The sequence below is a fragment of the Nycticebus coucang genome, chromosome 8, assembly GCF_027406575.1.
Source record: "Nycticebus coucang isolate mNycCou1 chromosome 8, mNycCou1.pri, whole genome shotgun sequence".
Classification (NCBI taxonomy): Eukaryota; Metazoa; Chordata; class Mammalia; order Primates; family Lorisidae; genus Nycticebus; species Nycticebus coucang.
Window position 1 is genome coordinate 25206515 of NC_069787.1, and position 18964 is coordinate 25225478.

Consider the following 18964-nt stretch of genomic DNA (forward strand, 5'->3'; position numbering starts at 1 on the left):
GTATGTGGTTGCCAAGATTTGACTAGCAACTTCTCTAGGGAAACGCCCTATTTAGGCTCTGGGGAGAGAGACTCCAGGGAAGAGTCCGCAAGCCTAAACTTAGGGTCCGGCCTGCAGGGCGGAGGGGACTGCGGGGGGCTTTAGATCCGCCACACCCTTTCTGCATTTGCCTCCCGAGACTAGGGGCTGCCTGGGAGGAGGCTTCTCGGCTACAGGCTGCCACTTCAGGACAGGCACATACAAAGCTCCGCGTGGCTGAGGAGCAGAAAAGCGCGAGGGACCGCGGGCCGAAGGAGGCCCAGGTGGCTCCCGGGGCACGGCAAGCCTCGAGGCGCTGAGAGCAGCGCGGTTGTTGCCAGCTCCCATGGCGCATGCAAACTGCGTTGAACTACTTCCCCGGGGCGGCTTCGGGGCTGGGGTCTCGGCAACAGCCCCCACCCGGCGGCTGTAACGCGCCCGAAGCCAGTTGCCAGCTCTCGGGCGCGGCCACGTGCGCCCCGCCGGGCTTGCACGCTCCACCGCGCGGGGCCGCGGGGCCACTGGCAGGCACGCGCGCCCCAAGCGCGCACACACGCCCGGGCACGCACACCGACGGCCCGGCCCACGTCCGCCCCGCCCCGCCCTCCCCCGCGCCCCGCCTCCGCCCTCGCGGCGCCGACCGCCGCCCTCCCATTGGCCCCAAGGCGCGTGACGTGAGGCGCCTGGCCCCGCCCCTCGTCAGTCACTCGGCGGAGGCGGCGCTGGTGGGGACTAGTCTCGTCCGGAGACTGGCAGCGGCGGCAGCGGCCAGAGCTCGAGCCCTAGCGGCTGAGGGCGGGCGGGCGCGGGGGAGGGAGGGGGGCCGGTCCGCGACGACTCCCCGGACGGCGTTTCTCCTCCGAGCGGCGCCGGTTTCAGCTTGGGGGGGGGCGGGGGTACAGCCCATCCATGACCATGGGCGACAAGAAGAGCCCGACCAGGTACCTGCTCCGAGCTGAAGGGGCGGAAGGGGTGGGAGGGCTGGGGGCGGGCGGGGGCCGGCGACGACTAGGCCCCGGAGCCACCCGGGGCGGGGGGAGGATCTGCTAAGATGGAGATCCGGGGGCGGGGGGAGGCGGCGGCGGCGGCGGGCGGTGGCGGCGGGAGGCGGTGTCGCTCCCGCTCGGGGCCGGCGGCCGTGCGCGCCGCAGCCATGGCGGCTCCTCCTCAGCCGCCCTCCGCTGCCGCCGCCGCCGCCGCCGCCGCCACTCCTCCCAGACAAAGGGAGATTTAACCAGGTGGGGAGGGAGGGAGGGAGGGCGCGAGCATGGGAGGGGAGAGGGAAAGAGCCGGCCCACTCCCCGCCGCCGGCCTCGGGCTGCCCCTGCGCGCCCCCTCCAGATCCGGCCCGCGGCTCCCCTCCCGGCCCCCCCCCAGCCCCACACTCAAGTCCACGAGTCCGCCCGCTTCCTGCGCCCTTCGCGGCCCTTCCCGGGGTGACGCCGCCGCCGCCTGGTGTGCGAAGCAATCCGGCTGGGACTCGGGGGTTGCAGGGTGCTGGTAGGGGCGCCCGGTTCCCTTCCCCACTCTCCCAGTCCCCGAAAAGGATGGGTGGGTGGTCGCCCGAGCGAAGTTTCCAGCGCCGGATTCCTGTGAAATTACGACGGCTCACCAGCGCCGGTGTTTTGCTCTCTCCCCCTTTTTCCTGCTCCCTGTCTCTCCCCGTTCCTTTCTCCCACTCCCTACTCCCCACTCTGAAGGCCAAAAAGACAAGCGAAACCTGCTGCAGACGAAGGCTTTTGGGATTGTAGCGTCTGCACCTTCAGAAACAGTGCGGAAGCCTTTAAGTGCAGCATCTGCGATGTGAGGAAAGGCACATCCACCAGGTACTTGAAGATCTGCGTTACCTTTTGTTAAAGGACTTTTTTAAAGGTGGAAGAGAGGGTAGTGAGCCTTACTTTACTGCCCTCTTTCCAACTTGTTGATTACAGCCTTTTCTGCATTTGGGGTGGATTGTGTGTATTTCGTGTTGAATGCAAAGCCTCGTGTTCACTAAATGGAGGAATTTTAGTATTCACTAAAAGGAGGGAATTTTCCCAGGTTTTCGTCTTGTTTAAAACGGACGCTGGATTTATTTGACACTTACATCCCTTGGCATACTGGTATTGGCTCAGAAAGAGAGGAAGCAATGCTATTGCTGTGGATTGTTGGACAGACCTTTTTATTTTTGCCATGTGCATAATGGTTTTAATTTGCCCGTCTTGAGTTATTTTTCTCTTCTTTGAGAAATTTAGTGGTGGTACAGTGAGCCTAGTTATGCTTTTTCTGTCTTAAGCTGCAAATGTGTGTTATTTTCTTGTTATCGAAGAAAGTAAATGTTGGGGGTTGATAAAGAAGGGACATTTTTTGGAAGGTTGAGCTGTCAGTTTTTTTGGATTATGCAGAGTGGTGATGGAGGACGATTTTGCAAAATGGTGAAATGAATACAGTGACTGTATTCAAGGCTGCTTAAAGCTTTTTTATGATGAAAAAAATGTTGAAAGAATTCCTTTTTATTTAAATGAAGGTAATGAAGCTGCATGTGGTATCACAACGATTTGAAGTATAATACTTTGGATTTAACATTTAGATATATTTGGATAAAATGTCAAGACTGATTTTGTAGAGTCTTTTAAATTCTGCCTAGAATTGGTTTCACTGGTGTTAGAGTTTGAAGTTAAACTGTTTTGGGTTTTCTTTAATGAATAGGCATTGAATATGTGAAAGTGAAATAGAATAAGAAAGTTTTGAGTGGATGCTCTATAAGCTTTAAAGTTAATTGCCAAAAGTCTCTTTTCATCAGGTACTTGTTTTTGAATTGGTGGCATTCCAATATGACTGTGTGGTTGTACTCCACAGTTCCAACTATATACTGTTTTTTGATTAAATGAATGTGTCCTCTTAAGGTTTCATTGGTTTATTTATACCCGGGATTAAATAGGATATTGGGCAACCTAAAAGAACTTAACTGTGGGATTAATTGGCCCAGTTACTGGTTCTCTGAATTCCATTAACTCTTAGAATAATGAGGCCTTTTTGAATAAAAATACTCAATTACTAAAAATATTTTCCTCTAAGTTGTGGAAGTAAATTCATGTCAGCACTTTATTATCATAGACTAGATTTAAAGTAAAAAAAAAAAAATGCAAAGGTGGTTTCATAGATTTTGTTTTGCTATTTAAAATAGGGAATTCCATCAAATGGCAAAAAAGTTTAGAAATGTATTTGTTACTTAAAGCAATAGTGGTTGTATATTATTTATGAGTAATGTTTTTTACATGTAGAATCCCTCAGAGGCCAAACCTCTTTATTGTGGTTTTGCTTTGAGTGTTACCGTAGATGATGTTCAAGTAAATTACTAGGAAACTCCTAAAAGCTTGACAACTTTACGGGTGAAGAGGAACTTAAACCAAAATCAAAAGTTTACATTTGATTTATTGCTGGGAATAATTACCTCATAATGAAGTGTATTTCAGTTTTTACATGTATTTTAAAAAATCTGACTCATCAGTTTTTTGGAAGCACGTGGAAGGTTTTGACTTTAAAAACAATGTGTATATTTTAGGTTTTTCCAGAGCTACAAATGGTGTCAGTGAAATTCAGTTCTAAAAAATATATTAAGTTAGTAGTAATTAAGGTATTTTAGAGTCCACCTAGGAGTCTGAAACTCACCCACTTTAAGGGCCTTCCTGTAAGTTTATGATATCTGTCATCGAGTATTTTTCTTTTTTTTCCCCTTTTAATAGCCATCACTGTATTTTTCACATTGAATAGGATTTGAACACAGATTTCACAGGTCTGAAGATTTAAAATCTATCAATTCATGATGTTCTTAACCAGCTGAAATTTATTTTGGTTATTGTCAATATTTTGGTATTTTAGATCTATTTAGAAGTCATTAATTGTAATGCAAATTTGGCTTTCTTATGAACAGATCTTGGGTAGGGAATGAATTTGATAGGTTTTCTTCCTTTTCTGTCCTGTGTATTAATAGTTGGTAATTTCGCTGTGAAATGCTATGATTTTTTTTCTTGAGGTTTTTTTATTGTTTTGTACCTCAGCGGTTTGATGTGAACTTAACATTTTCTGTCTTGCATAGTAATAATCATACTTGGTATATTAATGGTAGTAGAAAACATGTTGGGTTTGGATGCTGGGTAATAGGCAAACAATAGTGATTTTTATAATAATTTGTTGCCTAGCACAGAAATTGGGTTTCAGTGCTTTGAGCTGCTTTGTATTTTAATAGCCTTAGCTACTTGGCTAGCCATTAGTAATTTTAGAGTTTTTGATTATTCATGTCACTGTCATCTACTAGTCACCCAAGGAAATAGGCTTTGAATTAGAGTAGTCCAGTAGGATGGAGAACTGTATTTGCATGTTGAGGATAGAATTGATATTCCTCAATTTGATTGGGAAAACAATGCCATTCATCGGAAGAACATTTATTAAATTCCTAGGATGTGACAGATATTGCTGAAGATATTGAGGAGAGGGAAAGGAGGGAAGCAGTGTTAAAGTTTGATAAGACTTACCAGAATGACCATAATCCAAGTTATAAAGGCTCCACGGGAAGTATGAACAAAGTGCTATGGGAGGTCGAAGCAGTCTGGCTTGGGGAATCAATTAGAAGGACCTCCCTTCCCAATTTGTTCTGGACAAGGAGAATTGATTAGTATAAAATTACCTGTCAGCCTTTCACTACTGTTGGGCATGTGCATCAGATATTTTTAATTCTGCAGGTGGAATTGTGAAGGTGATGAAGAATGAGTTCTTTCTTTTTGGAGCAGAATGAAGGGAAGATAAAATGGTCCTGAGGAATATGTTAGGAAGAGGCACTTAATAGGCTACCTGGAGGTTCTGTATTTAAGATTATCAATTATGTGTTGAGTCTCTTCAGGTCTTTGATACACTTCTTTTCCTGCTGTACTGTCTTAACTCTTTATACCTTGCTGGCTATTTTTCTTAAGGCTTTACTGAGATGTAATTTACATACTGTAACATAATTCACCTGTTGTAAGTGTGCAATTTGGTGAGTTTTAGTCATTTTAAAGACTTGTGCAGCCATTACCAAAACCGGGTTTGTTTTTGCTTTTTTTTTTTTTTAGAGACAGAGTTTCACTTTGCTGCCCTCGGTAGAGTGCTGTGGCGTCACAGCGCACAGCAACCTCCAGTTCTTGGGCTTAGGCGATTCTGTTGCCTCAGCCTACCAAATAGCTATTTTTTGTTGCAGTTTGGCCGAGGGCTGGGTTTGAACCCGCCACCCTTGGTATATGGGGCCGGCACCCTACTCACTGAGCCACAGATGCCACCTCAAAACCGGGTTTTAAAACATTTTTATCATGTCAAATGGTTTTCTCATGCACACTCTGTGGTATAATTTTAAGTCTTGAATGGTGGAGCACAAAAGTCATGGGTAGCTGGGAAGATTGCTTCCCTATGGTTCTACTGGTATACTCTATAGCTTTCAAGGTAGAAGAGAGAGAGTGTGTGTGTGTGTGTGTGTGTGGAGGTGGGTGGGGAAGAAACACTATCCCTCTTCTAAGTGATAAGTGTAAAGTAGTATTTCCCATTTTATGTTGCCGGTCTCAGGAAAGAGGATACCAGCTTTTAAAAGCATGCCTTTACCTGTTTTGTTAGTTGAAGTTGTCTAGTGTTGGGAAAAGTAATTTCCTAGACTTTGTGATAAATTGATTTTCTTTTATGGTCTTGTTAGTTCTCTGCAGTGTTACTTTATTGTAAAGTAAAAGTCACTGAGATGTTGCTATATATTCTTTATTAGTATGTCTGTGATAGTAATGCTGCATTTTTACCTTTAGCTACTGCTTACGTCACGTTCATTTGAAAAATCAGAAAACTTTTGCTTTTATTAATTGCCACAGGTTTAGAAGTTTTCTAGTGTTTAGTTCCAGGATTTATCACTGTTGACTTGAAATTGTGTTTCATTTCATCCCTGTTTATTTGAATACAGGCCCTCTGAAAAACGTACTGGTCTTACAGCTTGTATAGACAAGTAGAAGTGAGGAAATTACCTTAGATGTGTAATAAGATTGTGTGGAAATAACTCACTTTAAAAATAATTGGTATTCAAGATAACCAAATTGGAAAGGTTGAAGAAGCAACTGCTTTGTGTGTAAAATGTTTCCTTGTTTGGGAGCCCTATAATTCTTTGCAGTTGTTAACTTTGGATTCCAACCCCACCCTGTTAAATTCTGATACCCTGACAACTCAAAATCTTGAATAGTCATGAAATACTTTTAAAGTCTTATGGAAAAAGCTCAACGTAGTTATGATTTTTGCTGGAAGCTTCAAAGGGCCATTCTTTGATACTTCTAGGAAAATGAGAAAGAAGAGAAGGTACCTACCTACACTGGGCAGAGCTGGGTCTCTTACCAATATTTCCTGCTGATCTGCAGATTTTGCTTTTTTTTTTTTAAGAGACAGAGTCACTTTATCTCCCTCAGTAGAGTGTGTGGTGTCACAGCTCACAGCAACCTCCAAATCCTGGGGTTAGGTGATTCTCCTGCCTCAGCTTCCTGAGTAGCTGGGACTACAGGTGCCTGCCACAACACCTGGCTATTTCTTGTTGTTGTTGCAGTTTGGCCAGGTTCAAACCTACCATCTGGGGCTTGTGGCCCATGAGCCACAGGCACTGCCCCAGATTTTGCTTCTTCTTTTTTTTTTTTTTTTTGTAGAGACAGAGTCTCACTTTATGGCCTTCCGTAGAGTGCCGTGGCCTCACACAGCTCACAGCAACCTCCAACTCCTGGGCTTAAGCGATTCTCTTGCCTCAGCCTCCCGAGTAGCTGGGACTACAGGCACCCACCACAACGCCCGGCTGTTTTTTGGTTGCAGTTTGGCCGGGGATGGGTTTGAACCCGTCACCCTCGGCATATGGGGCCGGCGCCCTACCGACTGAGCCACAGGCGCCGCCCCAGATTTTGCTTCTTAAAGACATTGGTTTGTTGTGTTTATCTTTCATAAAAATTGTCCTTAAATAGGCGGCACCTGTGGCTCAAGGAGTAGGGCGCCAGCCCCATATACCAGAGGTGGTTAACTCAAACCCAGCCTTGGCCAAAAACTGCAAAAAAAAAAAAAATTGTCCTTAAAGTACGTCCAAAAGACTGGACATGGTGGCTTACACCTATAATCCCAGCACTTTGGGAGACTTGAGGCAGGAAGACCACCCAAGGCCAGAGTTTGAGACCAGCCTAGTCCACATAGCAAGACCCCGTCTCTACAAAAAATTAAAAAAAGAAAGTCAAGCACAGTGGCATGTGCCTGTAGTCGTACATAGTATCTTGGGAGTCTGAGCCAGAAGGGTCATTTGAGTCTAGGAGTTCAAGACTGCAGCAAGTTATGAATGCCAGTGCACTGCAGCCTAGGTAACAGCAAGACCCTGTGTCTAAAGAAAAAAAAGAGCAACACATAAGAAATTCACCTCTGTTTTCCAAATCATCAAACTCTTTTCAACCTCGTAGCTGGTACAAAAAAGCTGGGTATAGTTTTTGAAGATCACTGTTATCCAGGAATGGAGTAATAATTTATTTTGTATTTGCTGTTACATTGGAATTACTGATTGATTGGTATTGACTTGATCTTATGTGTACTTGGTGACCTTAAAGTAAATTAACTGGGTAGTTCTGGTTATTTGGCAAGTTTTTATTGAGCGTACAGCTATCTGGGCTCTTGGGTGTACAGTGGTGTAAAGACAAGGTTCCTATTCTTTTTTTTTTTTTTTTTTGAGACAGAGCCTCAAGCTGTCATCCTGGGTAGAGTGCTATGGTGTCACAGCTCACAGCAACCTCCAACTCCTGGGCTTAAGTGATTCACTTGCCTCAGCCTCCCAAGTAGCTGGGACTACAGGTGCCTGACCCAATGCTCGGCTATTTTTTGGTTGTAGTTGTCATTGTTGTTTGGCAGGCCTGGGCTGGATTTGAACCCGTCAGCTCTGGTGTATGTGGCACCCTAGCCAGTTGAGCTGCAGGCCCTGAGCCGGGTTCTTATTCTTATGGAGCTTAAAATACTATGGGAGAATAGAAACAAGTATGCAGAAAAATAAGGTAATTTCAGCTAGTGTCTAGTGCTACAAAGAAATTAAAGCAGGTTAAGGAACCATAGAATGGTAAGAACTGGGTGGAGTGATTGCTTTACAGATCGTGTTTAAGGAACAATAATGCTTTGGGGAGCCAGGGAATAGTTCTTTTTGCAGATTTACAGAAAATGCCATTTATCTCATTTGGGACAGTTTTTAGACTTGGAGCTTTTGTAAACAGGCTACTAAACTTTTCTTAGTTGTATGTTGTAGACTAACACAGGCCAGGTAAGTTACCGGTATATTGTATCAGTTGTTAGGGTGGGAGGCTGTGAATAGATTCACTTACATATTATTTATTCTTGTGGCATACATTTATTGTATGCTTCAGTAGGTGATGAAGAAATTCTAAGATTAAGAAAAATTTCCTCCAAGAAGATATAGTTTTGGTACCAAAATAGTCATCAGAACTAATTTAGTTCATTAGTACTTTAATAGTAGGTCTCTAATGTCTCCTAAATGACAGTCTGTAGTCTTTCTGGTGCTCATCTTCTCTTGCACTGTCGCTAATGCTTTTTCTCTCTGTGGTACCTTCCTTTATACTCCCCATAATGCTTACACTGTCTTTTCTTGCCTGTTGATTTAAACTTTTTTGAATTGTAGCATATATACAGAGAAGTACAGAAATCCCAAGTGATGAACTTTTGCAAAGTGAGCACACCTTTGTAACCAGCACCCAATTCTTTTAATTTATTTATTTATTTTTGAGACGGAGTCTCAAGCTGTCACCCTTGGTATGGTCATGGCATCACAGCTCACAGCAACCTCAAACTCTTGGGCTTAAGTAATTCTCTTGCCTCAGCCTCTCAGGTAACTGGGATTACAGGCGCCGGCCACAACGCCAGCTATTTTTTCATTGTAGTTGTCATTGTTTGGCAGTCCCTGGCTGGATTTGAACCTGCCAGTTCTGGTGTATGTGGCTGGCGCCCTAGCCAGTTGAACTACAGGCATTGAGCTCAGCACCCAATTCTTTTTTTTTTTTTTTTTTGGGGTTTTTGGCTGGGGCTGGGTTTGAACCTACCTCCTCCAGCATAGGGGACCAGCACCCTACTCCTTAAGCCACAGGCACCACCCCAGCACCCAATTCTTAATCAAAAAAAATTTTTTTTTTTTAAAGAGACATAGTCTTCAGTTTGTTGCCCTCTGGAGAGTGCTGTGGCATCATAGCTCATAGCAACCTCCAGCTCTTGGGCTTAGGTCATTCTCTTGCCTCAGCTTCCCATGTAGCTGGGACTACAGGCTCTGCCACAATGCCTGGCTATTTACAATGCCCGGCTATTTTTTTGTTGCAGTTCGGCCAGGGCTGGGTTCGAACCTGCCACCCTTGGTATATAGGGCTGGTGCCCTACTCACTGAGCTACAGGCACCGCCCTCTTTTTTTTCTTAAGTTTGTTTTGTTTTGTTTTTGTTTTTGCTCGGGGCTGGATTTGAACCCGCCACCTCCAGCTGGCACCGTCCCCCACCCCCTTTTTTTTTTTAAGAGACAGCATTTCACTTTGTTGTCCTGTAGAGTACTGTAACATCACAGCTCACAGCAACCTCCAGCTTTTGGGTGTAGGTGGATTCTCCTGTCCCAGCCTCCTGAGTAGCTGAGATTATAGGTGTCCACCACAACGCCCAGCTATTTTTTTTTGTTGTAGTTTGGCTGGGGCTGGGTTCGAGCTCGCCAGCTCAGGTGTATGCGGCCGGCGCCTTAGCCACTTGAGCCACAGGCACCGAGCCTGTTTTTCTTTTCTTTCTTTCTTTTTTTTTCCTGTTTTTCATTTTTAAGAAACCAGATCTTACTCTATTACCCAGACTGGCATACAATGGCGTGATCTTAGCTTACTACAACCTCGAACTCCTGAGCTAAAGTGATGGTTCTGTCTCAGCCTCTCAAAAGTGTTGGGATTACAGATGTGAGGTGCTGCACCTGGCTTAATCAGATTCTTACAGACATTGCCAGAAGCCCCTTGTGTATCCCTTCCTATCCTGACTTCTAACACTAGAGATTAGGTTGCTTGTTATTGAACTTTATAGGAGTGGAGTCACACAGTGTGTATACTTGTTCAGGGTCTAGCTTCTTTGACTTACTGTTATGTTTGCAAGCTTCATCCTTGTTGTGTGCAGTTCTTATTTTACTAGTGCTGTTTTGTCCTAAGAATATCCTATTAGCTTAAGCTTTGTTTGCGAGACGACTCCTTATGTGGTCTAGAGGGAGGACTTCTCTTCACCTGGCATTCACTAGCTACATACTTGAACATTTGTCTCTTCCCAGCAGCATCGTGAGTCCATACGTCATTATGGGAAAGAGATGAATCTTGTTGTGTGAAACTTTAGAGTATGTGAAAGGAGGTAACTTTTTGCCTTTCATCAGTAGTAGTGTTTATCAGTGATTTCTCTTTCAAGGCATTGGTTGGGTAAATGGAAAAATTCCTGCTTTCAAGGAACTTACAAACTTGCTGAAAAGATAAGAGCATAAGAAGATAGCAAGTCACGTAAAGCACCCAGGGTTGTGAGCATTGTGGTAGGCATGGAATGAGTGGAGTGCATGCTAAATCCTCTGGCATCTCATCAGAGATTTCACTGACTCTGGGATTTAAACTGGGCCTTTCTGATTCTTGGGTGTAAGATTTGTTGTACAGGTTGACAAGTTATTTCATTAGTGTTGGCCCCTCTCACTCTTTGTAGGATAACTGTTGATTCTTCAGATGGTGGACATCTTTCCACTTCTCAGAGGCTAGTGTTTCTCCTCACATACTGTTAGCCTCCATTACTACTCCCACGTGTGAGTACATAGGACAAGTAAATCCAACAGCTTCCTAGGCATCTCCACTTGTGGACATCTTAAAGGCAATTCAAATCCTACAGTTTGAAAAGCTGAGTTTATACATCAGAGTGTTTTCTAAAATGCCAAACAGATCGTGTCCCATTGCTGCTTAAAATTATCTCCTGGCTTTCATTTGCCTTTAGGGTAGAATCCATATTCTGAATACCATAAGGAGCTTTTCATTTGGTCCTTTCCTGTGTGTTTAGAATTTCTGGAAGCAGTCTGCTACCACTTTATTGCCCTCCACGCACAGTATGTGTGCATTTTATACCAAACTGCTTGGGGTTTGCTGAGGGACCATGATGTCTGACGTCCGTACCTTCACATACCTTTTCCTGTTTTTCTTTTCTTCCTTCCTTTCTTTTCTTTCTTTCCTTTCTTTCTTGACAGAGTCTTACTATGTCACCCTTGGTAGAGTGCCATGGCATCACAGCTCACAGCAACCTCTAACTCCTGGGGCTTAGATGATTCTCTTACCTCAGCCTCCCGAGTAGCTGGGACTACAGGTGCCCACCACAATGCCTGACTATCTTTTTGTTGCAGTTTGGCTTGGGCCAGGTTTGAACCCACCACCCTTGGTATATGGGGCCGGCACCCTACCCACTGAGCCACAGGCGCCGCCCCTCTGTTTTCTTTCTTGAATGCTTTTCCTTGTTTTGTGTGCATGCGGACTCCTATTTGTCCTTCTAGGTGTCTCAGGAAGCCTTTCCATTCCCCTCCAATCATTTGTTGCTCTGAAATCACACTTAAACTGTTATTTTTATTTCATTTATTTAATTTTTGAGACAGTCTTACTGTGTCGCCCTCATTAGAGTGCTTGTGTCATAGCTCATAGCTACCTCAAACTCTTGGGCTTAAGTGATTCTCTTGCCTCAGCCTCCCAAATAGCTGGGACTACAGGCGCCTGCCATAATACCTGGCTGATTTTTCTGTTGTTGTTGTTGCAGTTGTCGTTGTTTAGCTGGCCCTGGCCGGGTTTGAACCTGCCAGCCTGTGTGTATGTGGCCGGCGCCCTACCCACTGAGCTATGGGTGCTGCCCTATTTTTATTTTATTTTTAATTTACCTCTATTAGGTTGTCATCTTTTTTGAGGGCAAGACCTTTTGTTTTATAGCTTTATTTTCCTATGTCTATTACAGTGCCTGGCACTTGTAGTGGTTCAATAAAACTATATACAACAGAATAAATGAAGACTAGGAGGAGTTGTGGTGAAGAGTGCTAATGTTCTTTTATATTAGGGCTTTTGTCTTGGGTGTTTAATGTTACTGAATTAGGGGAAGCTATCTTTATGAAGTATGGCTTTTCAAAGTAGTATTACTGGTTTTTTACTGGAGTTTTTCTCCCAAATAAGTACTAGAAGTTAAAGACAGAACTCTACAGCTTGGGAGTCTGTTTGCAATGCATTTAAATGACTTTTAGTGAATTTATCCTTCAGAGCTTTGGCATGCTTACCTAAGTAACTATGACAATTCTTCATGCTTTTTGGTTGCCCATTTGGGGATTTCAATATTCAGAAGTCATATTGGAAAGTCCAGTCATAAAGCAGGGGATCAATCATGTGGTATAAAACCAGTTTGGAGTAATCAAAAACAAGGTATGATAAGAACTGAATTCATGTGTTTGTAAACTGGAACTTAAGGCAGTATTAAAATAGTTACCAAATATTTTGAGTGTTGGAAATGTTATGCTGTCCAACTATGTTAACAGACTTGATAGTTGCCCCTTGTATACTGGTACACTGGATAGTACATCAAGTACACTATTCTATTGAGTAATTTATGTCTGTTAAGTTGCAGTCTTGATTCATTCACTTGATTTATTTAGTTGTATTTTCAGTTCCATGCAGTGATTGACACAGACAATGGTGCCAAAAGTGAACTCTCAGTAAAGACAATACCGATAGACTGTTGTGTTACTCATACATCATGAATAGTTGGAGTCACAAGGTAAACAGGTGAAAATTGTATTTTTAAGTAGGATTAGATTTTTTCCCTTTCCTTTTCTCCCTCAGCCAATTAAAATCTATTTTAATTATCCTATGGCTGTGGAAGAGATATGTAAAAAACGGCTTCTTATTTAAAACTTGTTCAAAATATTTTTCTCTAAAATTTAAGAGCATTAGCAATATAATTTAAGTTAAAACTTTTGGGAGGGACAAGAAATTAAAGAATTTCATGAGCATATTGGGTCTTATAACACATATAGTGTGTGGTGGTTAGCCAGAGGGAGAAAACCTAAGGACTGCTTTCTAAGAACAGATCCAATTTCATGGGTAGCTTATGAGGTTTATTAATTGTTCGCTTTGTTCTTTTCCAAAACTGCTGCTTAAATGACATGAGTGCTACAATAGTCAAGGTTGCAATAAATAGGACTCTTATCTCAAGCTGCCTGTACACCAGAAAACAAAACAGAATTTACTCGTCCTTTCTGATTATGAGAGGAGAATGCCGTTTCAACTAGGGGAATCAAAGGAAGAAAGGCAAGAATGAGGACTTCTGTGACTTGCATGATTTCTAGATCATTCTTTGTTGTCTAGAGATTGGGATGCTGTGATTGGCCAACTCTAACTCTTCTTCTGGGTTAGTTACTAGAAAAGGGTGAATGCCGCAGCCCTTTAATACAGTTCTACAGTTCCTGTGGGTCTCGACCCACAGGTTGAGAACTTCTGGTTTAGTATATCAACTTTGTTGTAGGGTTAATACTTGTGATCTATTCAGTTCTGATTAAGACTTTATCTTTGGTATGAAGGTGTATTTATCTTTCATTATTTCAGCACTTTGTAAATTAGTTATAACTTTTTGTATGGGTAAGGAGGGAATTTTCAGTGAAGGCTGTTTAATTTTTTTTTTTTTTTTTTTTTTGAGATAGTCTCATTATAATGTCGCCCTCAGAGTGCTGTGGCGTCATAGCTCACAGCAACTTCAAACTCTTGGGCTTAAGTGATAATCTTGCGTCAGCCTCCCAAGTAGCTGGGCCTACAGGCGCCTGCCACAACGCCTGGCTATTTTCGTTGTTGTTGCGTTTGTCATTGTTTAGCGGACCCTGGCCCGTTTAGAACCCGCCAGCCTCTGTGTATGTGGCTAGTCCCGTAACCACTGTGCTATGGGTGCCCAGCCAAGACTGGTAAATTTTAAAGATAGTGATATTTGGTAGGTTTTCTTTTATAGTTGCATTTGATCACTGATTCTTTATCCTTTATTTTAATTTGAGGGTAATGCATATTTATTGAAGTTTGGAGACAAAACAGGAAAAGGATATAAAGATCATCCACAATCCTGCTATCCAGAATTATTGTTATTTACTAGGCAGTTTATTTGACCACACATTTGGGTTAGCAACAGTTTTCTCGATACTGTGGATTTTTTTTTTTTTTTTTTGAGACAGAGCCTTAAGCTGTTGCCCTGAGTAGAGTGCTGTGACATCACAGCTCACAGCAACCCCCAACTCCTGGGCTCAAGGGATTCTCCTGCCTCTGCCTCCCAAGTAGCTGGGACTACAGGCGCCTGCCACATTGTTGTTTGTTGGCCTGGCTGGATTTGAACCCACCAGCTCGGATGTATGTGGCTGGTGCCTTACCCACTTGAGCCACAGGCGCTGAGCTGATACTGTGCTTTTAATAATGCTATTTCATTGAATTTTCAGAATGATGCAGGTGGTAGTTCTGTGGAGTGGGAAAGTCAGGATATGTGTGATATGAAACAAATTGAATCTGATTTCCGAGACGTGTATTTTGGCCTGTTGGTTGATGGGAGTCATTTTGGATTCCTCTTCTAAGGGGAACTTTTGGAAGACTTGACTTCATGGTTTTAGAGTTCCTAATTTGTAGAAAATAACGCTGAAATATAGTTTTCCTTCGGGATTGTTTTCATTTTGGGAAAAACCAGAACACTGGATTCTTAACAATTACAACAGTTAACTTGGTACAAGTCCTCCATTAAAGATCAATTACATATGGCTCTGTGCCTGTGGCTAAGGTGCCAGTCACATACACCTGAGCTGGTGGGTTCAAATCCAGCTCAGGCCCGCCAAACAACAATGATGGCTGCAACCAAAAAAAAAAAAAAAAAAACGTCGTGGCGGGTGCCTGTGGTCCCAGCTACTTGGGAGGCGGAGGCAGGAGAATCACTTGAGCCCAGGAGTTAGAGGTTGCTGTGAGCTGTGATGCCACAGCTCTCTACCTAGGGCAACAGCTTGAGGCTCTGTCTCAAAAATAAATAAATAAATAATATAAACAATTAATACAAAGTTTAGGTAGTTTAATTTGCTTATTTTTCTTTTTGTGAAGTTGAATATTTCTTATACTGTTCCTTGGATAAATACACCTGTAAAAATAAGCTGAAAATATGCAATATATGCTGACTGCCTTAAGTCAGATTCTTTGAAGTGCTTCGTTGCTTGACTTGTTCAGAAAATTACACAGTTCTTTGAAAGAACATTGTGTGCCATCATTAAAATCACTGGTAAGAGGCAGTGGGTTTGTGAATGATTGACTCTCCCAAGACAGTGGTGCAGTGAAGACACTTGTTACCTGGGCACAGTCAGATGGAGCATATATATACACCATTAGATGTTCGGGCTCTGTGTTCCAACACATATGTAGATTTTTCTTTCATTGTATACTGCTGGCTTTATTTCTGGTTCCTTCTCTAGTTGTAACAAGAGGAAGTCACTGGACACCCAGTCGTTCTTGGGTGCTGTAGGACCAAATGTATTACAGTAAACTATCAGCTCATCTTGGCAAGTGCTTTTGGTGTGCACCACTGAAGCCTAATTGTAAGAAGGGAATTATATATTGGTGCTCAGGATGGGAGTGGTAATTGGTGGGGAGGGAGATAGGTAGAATGCTTTTTGCCTTTTGGTTTTCTTTTTAATTCCCCCTTTTGGGATCAGTGTGATTTGCTGGCCAATACCTCCTTTCTGTCTACTCGTACCTTACTATAGATTGAGGGCTGTAACTCTTAAACAAAGAACCCATCTGAATCTTCTATGAGTAACTGATTTTTTTTGCAGTTTTTGCCTGGGGGTTGAGTTTGAACCCGCCACCTCCAGCGTATGGGGCCGGCGCCCTACCCCTTTGAGCCACAGGCACTGTCCATAACTGATCATTTTTGATGTTAAATTTTAGCAACATGAAATTCTGCCTTAGTTTTTTTGTTTTTAAGTTGAACGGTGGTTGTGCAAATACGTGGAACGTGGTTGATAGATTTTTTTTTTTGTAGAGACAGAGTCTCACTTTATTGCCCTTAGTAGAGTGCTGTGGCCTCCCACTGTTCACAGCAACCTCTAACTCCTGGGCTTAGGCGATTCTCCTGCCTCAGCCTCCCGAGTAGCTGGGACCACAGGCGCCCACTGCAACACCCGGCTATTTTTTTTTTTCTTTGTTGCAGTTCGGCCGGGCTGGGGCCAGGTTTGAACCCTCCACCCTCATTTTATGGGGCCTGGCGCCCTACCCACTGAGCCCATAGGCACCACCTTTTGGGGTGAAATTTGATGCAATGTAATCTTGTTTCAAAGATTTCTATATTGAAAAAGGATCTCAATGGGCAGCGCCTGTGGCTCAAAGGAGTAGGGTGCTGGCCCCATATGCCAGAGGTGGCTGGTTCAAACCCAGCCCTGGCCAAAAACTGCAAAAAAAAAAAAAAAAAGAAAGAAAGAAAAAGGATCTCAATATCTTAGAAGTTTCATTATACACAATTTCTGCTACTACAATAGTGCTGTGAATAAAAACTTTAATTGTAAGATGTACCTTTATATAGAGGATGCCAAAAAAACCTGTAATAGTCAATATATGTCAGTTATCTTATTGAATCTTGTGTCTCTTGTAGTTGGAGGTGTCAAATGTGACTTGAGTATTATAATTTTAGAAGTTTCCCCCTTCTTAAAATGTGTACACATTTTTTTGATATCCTCTGTTTAAGTACAGGTATGTATGTTAGGTTGGCTCAGTGAGTAGGGTGCCGGCCCCATATACCGAAGGTGGCGGGTTCAAGCCCGGCCTCAGCCAGTTAAAATAGCAATGACAACTGTAACAAAAGAAAGCTGGGCCTTGTGGTGGGCATCCATGGTCCCAGCTGCTCAGGAGGCTGGAGCAGGAGAATCACATTAAGCCCAAGAGTTGGAGGTCTCTGAGAGCTGTGACGCTACGGCACTCTACCAAGGGTGACAATGTGCGACTCTGTCTCCCCCAAAAATAAATAAATAAATAAAAACGGAATTGCAATTAATTTAATTGCAATTAAATTTTAATTTAAAAAAATTTCTTGAAGTTCGCAGAACTATGTGATTTCTATATCCTAGTTCTAAAATACTGGGGTTTTTTGCAATTTATAATATGATTCTCAAATATCGTAATGTCAAATTTTCTAAAATAAAGAGTAAATAATTTGTAATGTACTCCTACCCCCGATAAGGTATAAAGAATTATTCGTACATTTTGGGATATCTGTATAGGAAAACTTTATCTGCTGAAAACTTTAGTGTTGAGTTTGTATGTAGCTAAACAGTTTTCTTACTTAAGTTATAGTTAACAGTTTTGTTTTTTTTTTTAATCCCTCACTTAACGGGTTAACAAGTCCTTGTCCCTATTTTTCCTGTTCCAAGAAATTGAACTCAATGTAGGCTGACCAAAAATGATATTCAGTCAGTCTCCAATTCAGGATCTCTAAGGTTAGGGCTTTAGGACAACACCTGCGGTGGAAGATCAGTTTTGTTTTTTTAAGTATGACATAAACAGGTGCGCTATAGCCCTAGGGCTATTCTTACTCAGATCTTTGTTATATTAAAAGAATGACACAGATACATCCTTTTTTTGAAAAGTATTTTTATTATTATTTATTTATTTTTTTTGTAGAGACAGAGTCTCACGTTACTGCCCTTGGTAGAGTGCCGTGGTGTCACACGGTGTCACACGGCTCACAGCAACCTCCAGCTCTTGGGCTTATGTGATTCTCTTGCCTCAGCCTCCCGAGTAGCTGGGACTACAGGTGCCCGCCACAATGCCCGGCTATTTTTTTGTTGCAGTTTGGCCGGGGCGGGGTTTGAACCCACCACCCTCAGCATATGGGGCTGGCGCCCTACTCACTGAGCCACAGCCGCCGAATGTATTTTTATTATTTTAATAGTGAATACTGAATCATGCTTCAAGGCAAAGCTTGGTTCTAATAGAACCAGGTGTACTTTGGACCATTTTTTCTGCTTAGCATTTATTGAACATCAACTGAGTGTACTAGGAGTTTATATGGGTAACCCAGACCTGAAGCAAAAGAAACTTGGTTCATTACAGAATAGGAAGAACAGTGGGACACAGATCATCAAAGGCTTCATCAGTGATTTGTACCTTACCCAATTATGCATATAAGGCCCCACATTTAAAGGGCATTTCACATATACCAGGTACTATGGTAAACTCATTTCATGTATTTTCTCATTTAATCTTTGTAAGGTTGTGATGTATATAAAGCCTTATCCTCATTTTATAAATAAGGAAATGAAGCTTAGAGTTTACAATCCTGGCCCAAGATTATATTAGCAGAGCGGCACTTGACTTGATCTTTGTCAGCTTCGCAGAATTGCTTGTCTGTTTAGTCTTTTTCTCTGATGAGGGCCTGACAATCTATACCACCATGCAATCTGTAGACATTTAGACATTCATCCCTAGCATTCAGTCAGATACCAAATTCTTGATTTTATTTCTCCAGTGTTTCTGCTGCTACTACCTTATTTCAGATCCTTATTTCACTTTTATTTCAGTATGAACTTTATTATAAACCTCTATCATTCAGACCTGTACCATTTTAGTAGTCTTGAAACTAGTCTGAGAAATCGAGTGTCTTGTGCTGCTTAGAGATATCTCCAGAGAAGATACAGATCATTTAGCTTCTATTTTAAAAACCTGTGTACTGCCTTATTGCCCAAGGAGATTTTGTTCTTGTTAGTGTGTACCTTCTGGTTAAACTGTTTAATGTTCCCTGAACATGTCCTTTCAGGCCACTATACTACCTGCCACAGTATTAGAGTAGTACTAGTACTTCTAGAGCTGTTGAACTGCTGCCTTGTAAAGTAAC

At 42.9% G+C, this 18964-nt stretch overlaps 1 protein-coding gene across 1 annotated transcript in view; it reads left to right on the forward strand.

Moving 5' to 3' along the window:
• Positions 1 to 752: 752 nt before the first annotated feature.
• Positions 753 to 18964, forward strand: part of RYBP (RING1 and YY1 binding protein) — a 90417-nt gene continuing 72205 nt past the window's right edge. Inside the window, exons 1-2 of the mRNA XM_053599614.1 lie at positions 753 to 959; positions 1719 to 1844. Coding sequence (XP_053455589.1) covers positions 928 to 959; positions 1719 to 1844 — 158 coding nt within the window. The 5' untranslated portion in view covers positions 753 to 927. The remainder of the gene's footprint in view (positions 960 to 1718; positions 1845 to 18964) is intronic.